General features: G+C 41.7%; 1 protein-coding gene across 2 annotated transcripts; it reads left to right on the top strand.

The window, feature by feature from the left end:
• Positions 1-348: 348 nt before the first annotated feature.
• proser1 (proline and serine rich 1) lies at positions 349-15,904 on the top strand. 2 transcript variants are annotated; one of them, XM_079507137.1, is made up of 12 exons: positions 349-910; positions 1,027-1,092; positions 2,217-2,285; positions 2,692-2,786; positions 2,943-3,036; positions 4,498-4,608; positions 4,813-4,914; positions 6,570-6,648; positions 7,030-7,122; positions 9,403-10,630; positions 11,952-12,078; positions 13,640-15,904. In XM_079507137.1, exons 1-12 carry the CDS (start codon positions 866-868, stop codon positions 13,763-13,765), a joined length of 2,235 nt encoding a protein of 744 aa, XP_079363263.1. In that variant the 5' UTR covers positions 349-865; the 3' UTR covers positions 13,766-15,904. The 2 variants fall into 2 exon arrangements, with proteins under 2 accessions (XP_079363263.1, XP_079363264.1); XM_079507138.1 differs by lacking the exon at positions 7,030-7,122.
• The last annotated feature ends 1,522 nt before the right edge of the window (positions 15,905-17,426 follow it).

Raw genomic sequence — 17,426 nt, 5'->3', positions numbered from 1 at the left:
TATTATCAGACGCTACACTACACCGCGCGTACACCGTACACTGAAGCATAGATTAAGCATGATACTGCCTGCACAAAAACTCAACAAGATACGAACAACACTTTCTATTGTGTCTCATTCAATATATATAATACAGATGCATTGCATTGTTTATTTAATTAAATTAACTAAAATGTATATTTTACCACCTAGCAAGTTGCCTTAAATAACAGCAATATGTTTTTGTTAATTTTACAGGCGTCCTACAAGGCGCCCCAGGAGGGTCCATGTTGTTTACGTCACCAGCGCCAGCTGTCAATAGAAAATGCTAGCTAAACTAGCTCGCTACTCGCTCTCTTAGCGTTTTATTTGGTGACTTATAACTTATGAAATTTTGCTTTGTACATATTTTTGAGTCGCCGTATGAATTATTACACCCAATTAATCTAACGCGAGTTTACCTGAATTGATGCAGGGATATTTTCGTGTGTTTTTATTCTCCATTTGTGGAACTGTGTGAGCTAAACTCGCTGTTAGCTGCTAGCTTGTTGTTAGCTGCAGACAGTCGGACAGGATGCTGCTGCAGAGTTGTTTATTATCTAGTTTCACAATCTAAAAGGAATTGGCAGATGGTCCTAAATTATCTAGTGTTATAATTAATCTGTACGGCTCCTAATGAACATGATGCTTCATTAATCATTATACCTATAGCTATCAGTATGCAATATACAGAACAAGTCAGCTCATGAAGTCAGATAATGCCTGTGCAGCATTATATCCACACTGAGGAAGTGTTAACGTGTTGAAGTACTTTTCCCCCTCCTTTTCACGGTATTAAAATAGTCTTTATCAAGTGAATGTTGGTGTAGCAAATAAGTTATCAAATATGGATAAGAAATCGTTTGACATCGTCTTGGACGAAATAAAAAAGGTAAACAATATATTGTCTATATTGAATCAGATTATTCGCCGATGCTGACAGTTGATTCAAAACAGTTTGCTAATGATTTGACCTAAATGACATGTATTTCTTTTAATGTGTTTCAGTGTGTCCTGACAGACCAGAGGATCAAGGCTATAGAACAGGTGCACGGGTATTTCTCCAGTGAGCAGGTTTGTTCATTGCACTAGCGGCTGATTAGCTGCAATTTGCAACACTAGATTTTTTACCAGCTGGAAGGAGTGGAAGCAGGCTGGTCTACTTTGGTTGGTAGTGGCAATTTATCATTTAATTGGTTGCCATAGTCACCTAGTGGCAACTTTATCATTTAATTGGCTGCCGTAGTCACCTATCTCTCTGATTGGCTGCCTCGTCTCTAGGCAACCAGACACATTTTGCCTCTAGCAAGTTGCAGCAACAACAACCCACTAGTTATTTCACCCACAATTCTGCAGATATAATAATGCAGCTGCTGGTAATTATGACTGTCATCAATTATTGTTTTTTTAATGGGATGAATCCAGAGTTTGGAAGCACTCGTTTTCATAAACCGGTCGTCGTGGTGGTGCTGCCTCCTCCATTATGTGAAAATTCGAAACAGGTGGTACGCAGGGACGTTCAGTTAAGCGCTTCCAAACCCCAACACTTAGGAAAAAAATCACCTGCACATAATTTCTTGACAGAAAATAGCTCATATGTCTACGCGGTGGATTTTTATGAAACAAACGCTTTGCAGTTTGAAAGAGGACAATTAAAGCTTTCCCTACAGCTGCAATGTTGGTGGGTTTAATACAAGCAGATCGGAAATGTAATTTGGATCAATGGGATGTCAATGGAGGGTATTGCAAGTGCAACTCTAGATTCATCCCATTATAAAAATAATCTAGTGTTGCAAATTGCAGCTAGCGGCTGATGTGGATTCTACAAATGCCTTTTAAATCAGTAGTTCTCAGTTTCAAGATTTTTCAAAAATAGCAGATGTACTGTGAACTTGTATATATGCTATTATTTTAGTCTTCCCGGTTTTAATGGGGTAGTCACCACTGTTCTGTTTGTTTATGCATACAGCCCCAGTGTAAAACATTGTTGAACTGTCATGTTATTGAATGTAGTGTTGTTGATATAGTCATATACTGTACAGGAGTGTGTTTTAAGTATTTAAGTATATACCAGACAACAATGTATGTAAAAAAATATTCAGGGGAGGGAGAGGGGGAAATTATCTAAATGGTTACAGAGAAAGAAACTAGTTAATTCTAACTATAAAGTTAAACACTTCTTTTTCCAACATCTACAGGTTACAGAGATACTGAAGTATTTCTCATGGGCAGAACCTCAGGTTAAAGCTGTGAAAGCTCTGCAACATGTGAGTAATGTCAAGTTGTTAATCCCAATAGGGGCAATTCGTTTTGAGCAGCTTGTTTACAGAGAATTACAGTAACATACAACGTATAGCCAGGTTGCCTACACAGGGCTCTCAGTTGTGGGCTGCAGCCGTCAGAAGGGGGGAATATAATGTGTACAACAGGCTATATAATACAATGTACTATGGCAACAACAGGCTATACAATGCACTACGGCAATACAACAAAGTTGTGTTCCAAGGGGAGATGCAGAGGGGCTAAAACACTCAACGGCCTTCGGCCTAGCATGCAGAGCAAAACAAAAAAAATGCTTTTCTAAATGAGATTATGATGCCTGGCCTTGTATTCTTCATTTGTTTGTTTTTAACCAATGCATTTTAGTAATAATACTTTTTCCTTACACCACAGAAAATGGTTGCAATCCCTACAACCAAAGTTACCAATATCCTAAACTGCTTCACATTCTCAAAGGACAAGCTGATGGTCCTGGAACTCATAGCTTTGTGAGTACATTTTAAAGCTCTAGGCTTTCCCCAACACTCCATACAAATAAGTAAATTGTATGACTTAGTAATGTTTAGATAAATTCAGTAAAATCTTTAGAGTGATTGATCGGTAGCGATTGGTTGATAACTGTGGGATCTTTTTGTCACAAATAGGAACATATCGGATGCTCAGAATTACCGCCCCGTAGAGGATTTGTTTCGTATTCACCTGTCGGAGAAGAAACGAGCCAAGAGGATCCTTGAGCAGGTAATAAACAAGCTCACACATCCACGTGTGCAGAAGAGTTATGCCTAGAGAAACTACTTATTAAGTTTTGAATCTCTCTGTGCAATGCATCATCAACCTTTGCTCCATCTCAAACATACTGTACAGCATCCGAAGTAACAAAACAGATAGTCTGCTAGTTAAGATCCGACTCTCGGAGTACAGTGTATGTATTGTCAAATTGCATTATTATTATTATCTCAAATTCAAATTTGTCATGCAGTGATCTGATGTTTTTAGCTGTGCGTCATGTGCCAAGAGCGCATTTTATTCCAAAAGACTTCTAGACGTCTAGGGGACGCATGCCAATTTCCTTGACAAAACAAAAATCTATAGAAGAATGAACCTTTTGTTTTTAGCGTCTACTGCGCATCTGTGAGGTGTCCGAGTCTGAGACGATGAAAGAGTAGTTATTGTTCTTCATGTGTAGCCTATGTACTGTCTGCAGCCCTACGAGTAGATGTCTGTCAGACCGGTGGACCCATGTGTGCACGGCTGCACGAGGTTGAACACCGACCCAGTTGTTTTTTGCCGTCGTACAATACGACAGTAGCATTAAATGTCGGTACCATTATCGTCATTAAAATGGTTACTTCATAAAATAGGAACTTGTCTGGATGGAAGGAGGCAGGCTTGTGTAATGTGTATGCGAGAGATAGGGAAAGTGGGAGACACACTGTGTGTGTGTCAGTGTGTGTGTCTTTTTAGGACTTTTAATCGAAATTTCTGCGGTTCTATCATTGGGCGGTTTTCTGTGAAGGTAATGCTGTCTGCATGTGCGATGTGGGCCAGTTAAAAAAAGTCCCCCGCACCTTGGTAGCCACAGAAACGTCTCTGCTTTTGCATGTGATGTGACAGTCAGACGAGACAAGACATAATATGCCTTTGTATTCTTTCTCTATATCATCAACATGTAGATATTGGTTAGACATTGAGGGAAATTAATTCTCATATTTAAAAAGAAAAAGAAAAACGCTGCTTATCAACTAACGGTTAATGGATCAATAAGGTTGGTTATCAAAACGTATTAATTATCAATTAATAAATGAATCAATAATTCCCATCCCTATTTCATTCAGATACATTATCAACATACATGAATATAATCGTGAATAGACAATTTAAAAAACGGCAATTGCTCAAAAACAATACCATCCAATTTTCCCTAGATAATAATTTTAAAATGATCCCAATGTGTTTCATGGGATTCTTCCAGGGAAGGTGCACCACAAAAGGAGAGCGTAGGTGTAATGCACTCCAAAACGAGTGATAGACATAATTTTTCCAACACCTGCCTAACTCTGTGTGGATTATTTAATTTACAGCATGGCCATATCCATAACACACACATGCAGTACAGGCGTATATTATTATTTTTTCATTAATGTTTTACGTAGTATTGATATTTACCGGACGGCATGTATCTGTGTTTCTGTATTGAAGGTGTGTAAGGTTGGCTGCAAGGCTCCTGTTGCTATGATCTCCTCATGTGGAATGATACCAGGGAATCCTTACCCCAAAGGAAGACCCAGCCTGGTCAGCGGCACTTTCCCTGTAAGTACACGTTTTATACCAATCGTGAGTTTGTGTCTGTCAAAAGAAAACAAATGTATCAGATAGTACTGCTGGAAACTGAAGTCTGATTTAGATGTAAAGTACGTATGATGGTGTCCTGCCTCGAGTACTTAGTGTATATTTAATATTGTTAAATGACTGGGCTGAACCAAAAAATAATGTTTTTTTTTGTTTTGTTTAAAGGGAATCCCACCTGTAAAGAAAGATGGAGACAAGAAGGAGGACCTTCAGGTTAATATGGAGGGGAAAGGAATAGCAGCCCGGATAATTGGACCGTTCAAACCTGTAAGCACCACCAGGGGGAGCTCTCTCTATGACAAAGTTACTATTCCAATGGTTTTTCCTCCTCTTTCCTTTTTTTGAGACTTGCCACTGACATGAACTTGGACCAACATACACATTTTAGGGCACAGTGACTAAATCCCATAGTAAAGGTTTGATATCTACTGTCCAGCTTTAATTACATATCTACTATACATACTATACATATTATTTGGTCTTTGCTTCCTTGTGATGTTGCTACCTTATTGTCTCCACCAGGCCGAAGGCATGGGGAGAGAGTATGTTTTGCACTCCGTCCGTGTGTTTGTGTGTGTGTGCGTCCGTCCTTCCTTCCGTCAGTCTGTTACCAGCTAATCTCTGCCACCGTTGGCCCGATGCATGCCAAACTTTGCACACACACTCCCTGGATGCCAACGACAAACCTCTGCCCCAAATATTCCTCAACGGCCTGTTATAGCGCCACCATGAGGCCCATTTAGGCAAAACACATTTCTGTAGATTACTCGTACACATTTTATCCATACATCACACAATTCGGTATACACTATCTAGTGTATCATGTGATCAACACGTATGTTTTGCACTCCGTCCGTGTGTGTGTGTGTGTGTGTGTGCGTCCGTCCTTCCTTCCGTCCGTCAGTTACCAGCTAATCTTTGCCACCGTTGGCCCGATCCATGCCAAACTTTGCACACACACTCCCTGGATGCCAACGACGAACCTCTGCCCCAAATATTCCTGAACGGCCTGTTATAGCGCCACCATGAGGCCCATTTAGGCAAAACACATTTCTGTAGATTACTCGTACACATTTTATCCATACATCACACAATTCGGTATACACTATCTAGTGTATCATGTGATCAACATGGATCTGCACCATTTCCCATCTTCCATCCTGATTGGCTAAGATTGCCTTCCAAAGCTCACATGATTGGTCCGTTTCGAACTAAATGCCACAAATCACAAACACAGTGTGCAATTTCCGTGAAATTATACACGCACATTTCCACTAGGCCGAGGATGACATGCCACTCATTTCTTCCCCAAATCAGCCTCAAGGTGGTGCTATAACAGGCCAATTCCTGTTTTTAGCTATAACTGCATCGATCTGTATACAACTTATGTATGCGCACTCCCTAGAGGCCATGGAAAAACATTGTCCCTGCATCCCTCCACATCTGCCGGTTATAGCGCCACCATGAGGCCGATTTCTGCAAAACACATTGCTTATGTTAGTCGCACAGATTTCATCCAAATGTCACGCAAATCGGTACACATGATCTCTGTAGTCATGTGATCAAGACGAGTCTGTTGGATTTCTCAGATTCTACACTGATTGGCTAACATTGCCTTCCAAGGTTTTCAGGAGTGGCCCGTTTTGTACGAAATGCTGCACATGTCCTGCTCATCCAGAATTCTATCCTCATGCTATGAGTGATCTGGCTCTGCATTTCCTCAACAAAATGAAGAAAATTGTTGCAAAAAAATAACAAACAAAAAAACATGTTTATATTACTCCTAAACATTTTGCCAAACATCTCACACAGTCCTATCCTCCTGGTGGAGACCTGTGCCCAGAAGGGCACTTTTTCTAGTTTTGGTTCTATTACTGCCTGAAGAACAGGTTACATCATTATATATTCCTTTTCACTTCTAGTTTCCTTCGACCTACAACCCCCACCGGCCTGTGCCCTACCCCATCCCACCCTGCCGACCTCATGCTACCATCGCACCAAGTAAGATTACACACACACACACACACACACACACACACACACACACACACACACACACACACACCCTACACAGGGAACAGATGTGAAGCAGTATTGGACAAATATTATTGATTGATTATTATTGATATATGATTGTACTGTTGTTCCAAAATGACTGATCATTACAAAATAAAAATATTGATACAAAGTGGTATAACAATAAGGTTGATGTTTTTTGTCATGGCACATGGTGCATTTTTGCCACTGCCATCTTAGCTGGGTTGAGGTATGGTTAGCACTGCGCTGTGTGTGCACGCGCGCGTGTGTGGTCCCTCAAGTGTGTGCATGTGTTTGTGTTTGTGTGTGGTGTGGTGGGCATTGTTGTCTGCAACCGCTACTCAGGTGCATACAACAACGCAGGCCTTGTGTCTGTGGGAGGGGTTATTACGGCCAACGTGCCTCCACCCCCTTACAGCTACGCCCACAAAGTAGCAGGTACGATATGGCAACGTTTGCGTGTGGCTGTGCGTGAGTGTGTATGCGTGTATGTGTATGTGTGTGTGTTGTGAAAGCAAATACACTCCTAAGCTTGCTGCCTAACTGCCTGGTATGCTACACAACCGTGCTTCTGCCTTCATGAGGTGAAGAATGAGCCAGCTGCTGGTCTGTTAGCTGCAGGAGTAGACTAGAGCTAGATTGGGTTCATTGTGACCGATGACGTACTAAGGCTGTCCCCGAACATTCGGGGTTCGAACCTTCGCTCGTTAGGGTTGGCACTCGAATCTTAATTAATACTTTCAGCGCCATAGCTGTTGATTAATGCCAATTGAAGCCTATTTTTTGACACTACGCTTACCGCCATTGCCGTTGATTAATGGCAATTGCACTTTTATAGTGCATTCGATCGCTCGAGCCATAATGCTACTTAGGTTAGCTAGCTAAGTTGTTAGCACAGCACTGGATCGCCCATCTTAGATCGTCGTCGCCATAATAATCCATTCTATCTGTTTCTTTCAATCGCCTGTATCTCCTATTCCTTGTCCCAGATGGCATTTTGGTCAAAACAACGTTTCTTTGACGGCACAGAGCCGGCGATGTGGAGCTCTCCAGTGCCCCGGTTTGGATTCATATTGTAAACAAGGCATGTCCAGGCTCCGTTGAGCTTCCTAGGTTAAACTACTTCAGGAAGACTGGAAATGTGGCTTTTCAAAATAAGAGCTCGACTGGAAAAAATGCTGGCTTGAATTAGATTTCAATAAATGCTAGCGCTGTAAGGGTTAATGGGCTTGAACCATTCGTTGTTGTTTTTTTTACTCTAAAATATTTCTCGCCGAGAATGCGATATGCATAATAAGAGTACTATGTTCATGTTGTGTTTACATAATATTACTAATAATATATATTACTAATATACTCAGGGGGGCACACAACCGATGCGCCAGTGCACATACGTTGTCAAAAAGTTTTCTGCGCGTAGATCAAAGGCATGCAAGGCGCATTTGCGCACCAACAGCTGAGACAGTTATGTAGAGAAATCTGACAGGCATTCAAAAGGAACTCAAATGTGATGTTAATGTCCTGTAAGTAGACTTAGAAATAAAACTAGTGTTGACTAATCATTACATGTGGCTCTTATTTTGAAGAGGAAGTTAGTGCACAGGAAGTCCGTTTCAGTTGTAAACAAGCTACTATGACACTTTCCCAAAGTTACGTGCTCCCTCCAACAATTTTCTTCTCTCTACCTGAAATCATGCTTGATGCTGTAGCTTGTATATTCCTTACTATTGTTAATGTTGTTGCAGGCATTTAACATGCATCGCTTTGGAATAACCTTTTGTTTTAAAGGGCTGTCAAGTCCCACCAGTTTTCAAAATTGACATTAATCGTTTCACAGTTAATAGTGCAGCATGAACTTTGTTTCATTTATTGGGGAAAGTTCCTGAGACTACACTAACATACACATTAAATGTGAATCAGAATGCAAACACTCTCAGCATGGCTTTTAGACAAATGGAAATCATACGTGATCTTGCAAATTGGTTAATTCATGGGATATCCTTCGATGTTGAAAACTGCTGGAGTTTGCAATTAGGAGCTGCAATTAGGGAAGCTCATTGGCTAAGTGGCTATTCATCTTTGCTGTCTCTCTTGCTCTCTCTTTGATCACTCTTTGGTCTACTGGGATCATCTAACCAAAGTATTGAAATGAACTTTGGTTTGGCTAATATCACAGCTGATCTGCAAAGACCAAAATTAAAAATAGTCTTGTCAAAGAATCATACTGGTAAAAATAGGCATTTTATACCCACCGCTAGTCTATATTTATGTAAAATATTATTGTACTTAATGACCATATTCATGCTAATTGCTTAATTATTTGAGGGTCTGATTGTCATACATTCTGTGTATGAAACAAAACTACTGAATTATCTGACCAATTGAGTCAAATCTAGCAACAAAACAAACATTGTGCAGTTATTAAGTCACAGACATTTACATTTTTCATAAATCAATATTGTTTTAATTTTAATGTGACAGTGAAAAAACAACTGCACAGTTATATTGTGTATACTAGTATTACCTATTTCAAGCATATTTCAAGTTCATTTTCATGCCATTTATGAAATGATTCTGAAAAATTGGCTTCCTAAAATGTTTAAAAAAAAAAAATCGGTGGTAGTGTCACAAATACTGTAACCACCAGTATGGTCCTTTGATGTATTTAATGTCAGGTTGAGATTTATTCTTTAACTCTGGTTCCCCCTTCCCCCACAGGTTACAATAAACCAGGCAATGCTCAGAACGCCACCCCTGGAGTCAACAGTGGACCTCTCCTCATTGGCTCTACTCCTTCTACCCCTGCAACTCACCAGGCCTCCCAAGCCCAGCCTCCTCCCTCCACTCCCATCACTCCAGTTTTCCCCGGCATGGTACCCTCTCAGAACCTCAGTCCCTCCCCCGCTCCGTCCCCTTCCGTCATCAAGGGGGGCCCTCCGACCCCCGGCGGTCACACAACATCCGCCCCTCCATCTGTCATAAAAGCCCACACCCCATCAGGCACGCCTTGCGGGACTCCTGCATCTCCTTTCCATGTTCGATCAGGGACACCTTCTACCCCTCGAAGCATTCCAGAACTGCTAACCCAGCCCAACTCTAACTCTACCCAACATAAAGGCTTCCCACACTCCATAGACCCCCATCTGGGACCGGTCTTCCCTGCTGGTAACCATTCCGGAGTCATCCGGAGCTACACTCCATCCGGAACCTCGTCCCACACTCCCGCTGCTCTTACCACCCCGGGCCCTAGCAAACCCTCCGCAGCCCATTCTGCACAGGCTGGGGCCCATTACAGTGAGCAGCAGCGAGCCGCCTTGAGCAGACATGGCAGTCCTGTGCCGTCTGCCTTCATGGGCGCATCTCGCTCTGGCACCCCCTCTGTTAGCTCTCTGGTGATGCAGGGTGCAAGTCAGGATGCCCTGAATCGTTACCTGGCTCTATCTCACCCCTCAGGCTCCCCGCAGAGGTCTCTCTCCAGCCCCGCTGCTGCCCTCCAAGCCCTCTCCGCTAACCCAGCTACCTCTCACTACCCCAGCCTCTCCCACTTCCCTACCATGTCTACCTCGCTCCCTCCCTGCAGCCTTCCTTCCTCCATGTCCTCTATGGCTTCCACTAGCAACCTTACCACACACCCGCAGACCTCCATGTACCCTGCCACAGCCTCCCCCTTTGGACTGGGCCTCCCCACCTCTTGTGCCTCTCTGTTCTCCGGTTTGCCTCCTGGACTGAGCCATGCCAACTTCCCAGGTTTCGGGGGTTCTGGAGGTCAGAGCGCCGGGAGCCCGGTGTTGTCGTCCTTCATGGGACTACCAGGGTCCTCTGTAGCGTCTGTTGCCCCACTGCAGGCGGCAGCGGTAGCAGCGGCGGCAGCTGCAGCTGGTGTTCCATCGTCGTCGCCTGTTCTACCAGGGTTTGCATCTGCGTTCAGCTCCAACTTCCAACCGGGGTACATCAGAGAGGGGATAGGCTTTTGTTGAGCATAATCACATGGCGACCACTCGCTTTGGGGTGGGAAACTCCAGTGTGACATAAGAGCAAATGGCCGTCATTGGTCACGCTGTGGGGGAAACATGAAACAAGGGTGGAGTTTCCCAAGAGCAAAATGGCCGTCATGTGTATATTATGGTCAATCTTTCTTAATTTTTTTTATTTTTAATTTTTTTTAAAGACTTGTAGTAGTTGTATGATAACTATTTACTTGTGTAGCACCTTTCAAAAACAGTTAAAAAGTGCTTTACAGTATTGCAAAAATAGATTAAAAAAATAATGAACTGGTAAATACATAGAAAAACACTATGTAACTACTGTAGTAGTCTTGGTGTACATCAATTCAGGTCTTTGTATCCCAGTTACTATATGTAGACAGTTACATTGGCTTATCATTTATCTGGTCACGAGAAGAAAGTGGAATAAGGTTCAGAATCATCAAAGGGTTCCTTAGATCCCATGACGGTGATTCACGCCTGCTTGGTGGAAACAGTGAGGTGATAAATGTTTCCATCTTGTATTTTATGGTGATAAGAGTAGGTAGATATACTTCACTAGCAGTGTTCAAAGTCCACCTGTGTCACTATATTACACTGTAAGGTCTTGGCCTTGCCTTGGATAGTTCCACAAGTTGTTAAAGCAGCAACTAAAGGGAAGATTTAGTTCCTGAAGGTTGAGGTTCACCAATATCAAAGCCTGGTTTGCTGTCTAAATATTGCAGCAGCCTATAGCCCTATACGCTGGATGTTCTGAATGGGGCAAGATGATTTATGGCACCCATATATACGTACCATAATGTTGATCTTGTCAAAGTGTTGCAAGCCCAGGCGCACCTTTTATTGACTTCCCTACACCCACCAGATAGTTTCCTTCCTGCAATATGTAAACTGACAAAGTTACATTTGTTTTAGGTATTTAAATGATGCCAGAAATATTGCAGAGCAACATAAAACATTACAAATGCAAGTACATAGCTTCAAGTTCTGTGGTTATTCATAAATTGAAAGCAAATGTAGAGAAGGGATCTGATTCAGGCCCAAAGAATTTTCAGGATGCTACAATCCATTACAGGAATGGAACTGGGAAATAAACAGAATTAGATTAATGTTTGCATTAACTTTATTACAACTCGGACATCACAGAATTAAAAGTGATTGCACCGGAGTTGCCTAGTAGCTGACTATTGTCTGACTACATATATACAGAAATGTATATATGTAGTAAGACTAAGACTGTGTTCTACTGTATGTTGGCTGATGGTGTAGTTACTGTGTTTCCAGGTTGAGCGGTGGCCTCCAGCCAGCAGGTGGAGGGGGCTTCCCTGGCTTGCCACCATTCGCCGGGGTACCAAGCTTCTCTCCCTCTGCCTCCCCGGCTACCATGGCCATGCAATCTGCTTTGATGCAGGTACAAGCACACACACAATACTATTTGGGCAATTTGCATTCAGTTAAGTGATATGAACAATAGACAACAAATGACATGCTACAAAGTCACTAGGAAACCAGGTGCACGTCAAACCAAGCATCAATAATATGCTATTGTATCTAAATATTCTTAGCGTTTGTGGAAAAGCTAAGAGTATTACATCTACTACTAAAATGTCTTGATTTAAAAAATGGTAAATGGTGCCTTTATCCAAGGCGCATTACATTCAATAAAAAGGAAGGGTTGTCCGCAGACTCTGCACACTGTATCTGCTGCCAGGAAACTTTATTTAGGTACAACGGGTCTTCGTGAATTCCGTTTGTATCCGAGCATAGGCATGGTAAAGCCCCGCCTGCCTGTGATTGGCCTACCGACACTGCCACTCTAGACTGTCCTCCGAGGTGCATATGCTGGATGCCTGGATAGTCTGATGCGAGGTTACTCCGTGGGTGGGAAATAATACAAGTAGTATGGTATGATACAAGAGAACGCTAACTTGTATGTTTTATTTTTGTAGAAGAGGCAAATTGTTTATGCTGTTTGCTTTGATGGAATAATTGATTGAACATGCACGCCATAATATGATTTGATTTGGGTGTGTTAAATAAAGTGTTTATGTTGATTATTGTGTAAACTTGAAACATTATTTTACTATTGTCTATTTTCCCTTCATCTTTATCCTTTTTAGTGTAATAGTATTAGTCTACTATAATTAGATTAATACACGATAATCAACACTAGCACTTTATTTAGAACACACCCAAATCCGTGCCAAGCTGTCATTCTCTTGTAGCCTATTATTTATTTCTCAATCTCACCACGGACCTCGCGTCTCAGAGGACAGTCAAGACGGGCAGTGTCAGTAGACCAATCACAGGCAGGCGGGGCGTTACCATGCCTCAGCCATGCCTATGCTCGGACACAAACGGAATTCACGCTCGTCAGATACCTGACGAAGACCCGTAAGGGTTGAAACGTACTTAAATAAAGTTTCCTGGGAGCAGATACACAGTGTGCAGACAACCCTTCTTTTTCCATTGTACGTATATTTTTGTTCAGCACCTGTAGAATTTCTGGAGATGTACATGCTTCCTTTTGGATCCTATCTCTTGTGCATTACATTCACCCATTTACACACGCATTCATACACTATGGCGGAGGAAACCATGCAAGGCACCAACCTGCTCATCGGGAGCAATTAGGGATTCAGCGTCTTGCTCAAGGACACTTTGACACTAACTCAGGGGTAGCCTGGAATCGAACTAGGAACCTTCCGGTTGACAAACGGCCACTACCCCTGAGCCACTGCCGCTTTTAACAGTTACTTTAAACTTTAAAGTGTAACAGCACAGAAGACAAACTCCTGTCTGTGTTAAGTAGTCAGAGAAGGTGTGTTTAATAAGCCCATTCATAAATAAAATCATGGTTCCTTCGAAACGCCACAGAATAACCAAACCTTGGTTTTTTTTATGTTGTTGCAAGTACAAGCAATTGAAACACACATGCAGAAACCGATTTCTTTCATGTGCTCCTGTTCCAGGGTCATCCTGCGTCTGCATTAGAGGGTTTTCCTCCTCAACCCAACGGCTTCACCAACTACCCTCCTGGCCCAGGAAACCCCTTCCAACTACAACCAGGCATGCATCCACAGCTGGGCTGGCAGTGAAAAGACTCGCACTGCAGTACTCTGGCCCTGGAAATACTAACTCACGCTAGCAAACTCTATCCCCCCACCATTCAGCCTTTTCCAGCAGTTGTAGTGCACTGGACAGTACTGTAGATTGAATAAGAGTCTATAACCTTGTTAAGAAGAACACTACAATGGAAAGAATAGAGAACTTTCTCAAAGCCCCTTTCTGTTGCCATTAGGTGAACAATCGTTCATTTAAAGGATCACTATTTACATATATGTTGCATTTTCTTAGTTGTTAAATAATTATATGAATTTTCAACTTTTGTAGACATAGAATTATCCATTTTATTCCACATGGCCCTGCCATGAAGGCCACCATGTTTGGAAGGTTTTGGCCTTCGTCCTGGTGTTCTTGAAAACGCTGTACACTTTTTATTTTTAAGCGCTCAATTTGATGAAAAAATAATGGGAGGCACACTCAAATCTGTGCATAATCAATAGATTTATTGCAAGCTTTTGGTCTACTGACCTTATTTTTTCATCATTATACTTTTATGACTCCATCACCTCACTTAAGTCTTTCAGCAGATGAGCGGGGGCTTTTTTCAATTAAGCTCTCAATTTGAAAGTGTGACATGGGAACATCATCAGTTAACAGTATTTAACAGCATTTCCTGATCATTGATTGACTGCGCAGCTGGACTAAATGACTCGCATGCGGTGTCCATATGGTTTGGCAATAGACATTGTGGGTAGATGGCATATGGGCTTTCCCCATATTAACCCACTTGAATGTAGGGGCAAGGATGAAAGGTGACTCATCCAATCAGATTTTGTATTTAACCTTTTTTTCTTTTTCTTTTACCATTGCTCAGGTGTCCAGGTTTTGTTCTTTACATCAGGTTTTGTAATGTCTTAAATTCAGACATTACTTATAATGGTCCTTTCCTGTCTTTCAGTCAACATCAATTACCATTTGAACATTTTCCTGGTATATTTTACCCTGGTTTGTCCTATTGTGACTTGTCCTATTGTGTTTTTGAGACAGTCTGCCTGGCTAATACACTGGGCCACCAATCAACCATTTGGAACGGTTGGCCTTATGTTGCAATGAAAGTTGAATTATACAATTGGTGCTTATCGTTCCGACGTCGCCTATTACATCTTGACATAATGGTAATGAACATCACTATGGCTAACCTGACTGCATTTATTCACAATTGTGACATAAATGCTTACATTTTTAATTGTCCGTTTTATGTGGTGTTAACTTAATTTTCTTTCCACCACCGATTTTTAAGATTCACAACTAGACCGATTATTTTATAATTAGTAATGTAACTTTTATTTAAAAAATAAATAGTAAACATGAACTCCTGAGAATAATTAGCAAAGTTCTCAATATGAATTATATTCCATCTTGATTGGTTATGAATGTCTGATAGGCTGGTCTGTATTTGAAGGGCCGGGCTACACTGGGTACGCTGCCACTATAATCAATGGGACACACAAATTGTTGGTGCAGTGACCTAGCTGCATATGGTTCTGTTCCGTCCTCAGTGTAGACCCCCCCCCCCCCCCCCCCCCCCCCCTGTAAGTGACTCATCATGGCTTATTAAAACAGTCATACCATGAATGCATGCGGTGTAGAGGAATCTAGTGTAGGTCAGTAGTCCTAGTTTAAAAAAGGAACCTCTGGAATTTCGGTTTGACCACATAGATGGGAAGTTCTTTTTCTGCAACCGCGTCACCTGACCTACTTTTGTGTCTCGGCCCAGTGGTTGAGTAACGTGATTTTTAAATTTGTATCTGTTCGTTATTTTTTATTAATAACACAGTAGCACCTGTGTGAGATATGTTGCTTTGATTTATATTTTGTATGTTTACAGACTTGTTTTTGAAAATGTTGAAGCTGTGAATACTGTATAGGGACAGTATTTGGCTGCACATATGCAGCCTTTTTTGTTTGGGACAATTGATGCCATTCTCATATGTTAAATCATGTATGGACTTGAGATCATTTATCTGTATTCTTGAAGAATCTCTTGTGTGCATGTTGAACAACTACTAAAACCTTTACTGTAATTTAGTTACTGTACACTGACTTTTTGCGGTAGGTTCATTCACATTGTCAAGGTATCATTTGTGAGCAATATACTTCTTTTTCTTAAATTCTGTGTTAGACTCCTCATTCCTTATGTTGACAGCCATTGTGCGGCTGCTCACTTGGTGTGCACCCCTCCTTAAATGCTATTTTCTCAGACTGATATAAAATGTTTGTGAAAGAGAATACATTTGTACAGTAATGTCCCTTCATATTTTTAAGCTCATGCAGAACATTGAGATAACCAGCTGCATGGGCCCTGACTGGTTCTATTGCCCTGTTTTCCTCTAGAGAATCTTACCTGTAGATTATTGTTGCCTGCTACCTGCAGCTGAGTACTCGATGGTACCCAGCTGGGTGGCAGCCTTTAAAATTACCACGGGAAGCTAATTTCTCCCTCTCCTCTGGGCTGGGTGCCTGTTTGGTTCTTTGTTGCACACCATACAACATACATACCGGTACTCTACTATTGTCACTCATGCTCACACCTCTACTCATGCCCATTTTATATGGTTCAGCTATCCACTGCATCTATCAAGACTGATTTGCAAAGTGGGCATGCACATGTCACCTTGGACCGCCACACAAATGTGGGGTGTACTGTACACTACAAGGTAGCCTTAAGATGGACACCACCAGGCAAAAAAAAAAACCTGGGAGGCCCAAAACCACCTGGTGCAGAACTGTGATGCAGGAGCTGGAACAGATGAACCTGTCCTGGGGAGAGGCGCAACATGCTGCCAGGGATCTGATGCAATGGAGAGTGCTCATTGAAGCCTTATGTCCCATAGGGGACGAAGAGGAGTAAGTAAGTGTACACTACAGCTCTGTTGACACACATCGTGTTCATCTTTGTGGTTTGCATTGCTTAGTGACCTTAGCTCATAGTCTCTGGCTGAAGCCCCTTAATGTGGAGAAATTACTTTTACAACAGTAAAACCTAGTTAAAATAGCCAATCTAGGGTTTTGAATACTTTGACAATAATTATATATCTGTGTAAAGTATATTTTTATTTCATGAATTGAATTTGAATTTAAATTACATTTTACATTGTTATGCTGTTCCCCCTTTCCCCCTCCTTTCCAAATGACAATCCTCGAAGCTTACCAGTGAAAATGCAGTACCTGAAGGACTTCTAGCTATCTACAGTGTGGAAATTGTTTCCATGTGACCCCGCACTTATCAGGTAAGTGCATCTAGTGTAGATATTCCCGTATCTCTTAACCTACTTAGCCCTTACAGCTGTGTCTGTTGCTTATGTACTTCACCATTATAGTAAATAGGCAAAGGGGCAGTCAGTCATGTGAGTGTTGTTTAGAAGAGAGGGTTGAAGTATGATGTAAAAACCACACCCCTTTGTTCATTAATTTCCTATTACGAAATCCATAGTTGTGCCTTGTGGCTCAACCCATTCGCCATATGTTATTTCACCATAATTTAGATACGGATACGGTAAGCAAAGGGGTGGGTCAGTCATGTGAATGTTGCTAGAAGGCTGACGTCTGGCATAAAAAGACGCCCCTTTGTTTATTAATTACAATTTCAGACAATCTGTTAGGGAAGTAGCTCTGTATCATGATATTAAGTTA

The sequence above is a fragment of the Electrona antarctica genome, assembly GCF_951216825.1.
Source record: "Electrona antarctica genome assembly, chromosome: 8".
Classification (NCBI taxonomy): Eukaryota; Metazoa; Chordata; class Actinopteri; order Myctophiformes; family Myctophidae; genus Electrona; species Electrona antarctica.
This window is presented reverse-complemented; position numbering and strand designations above follow the sequence as displayed.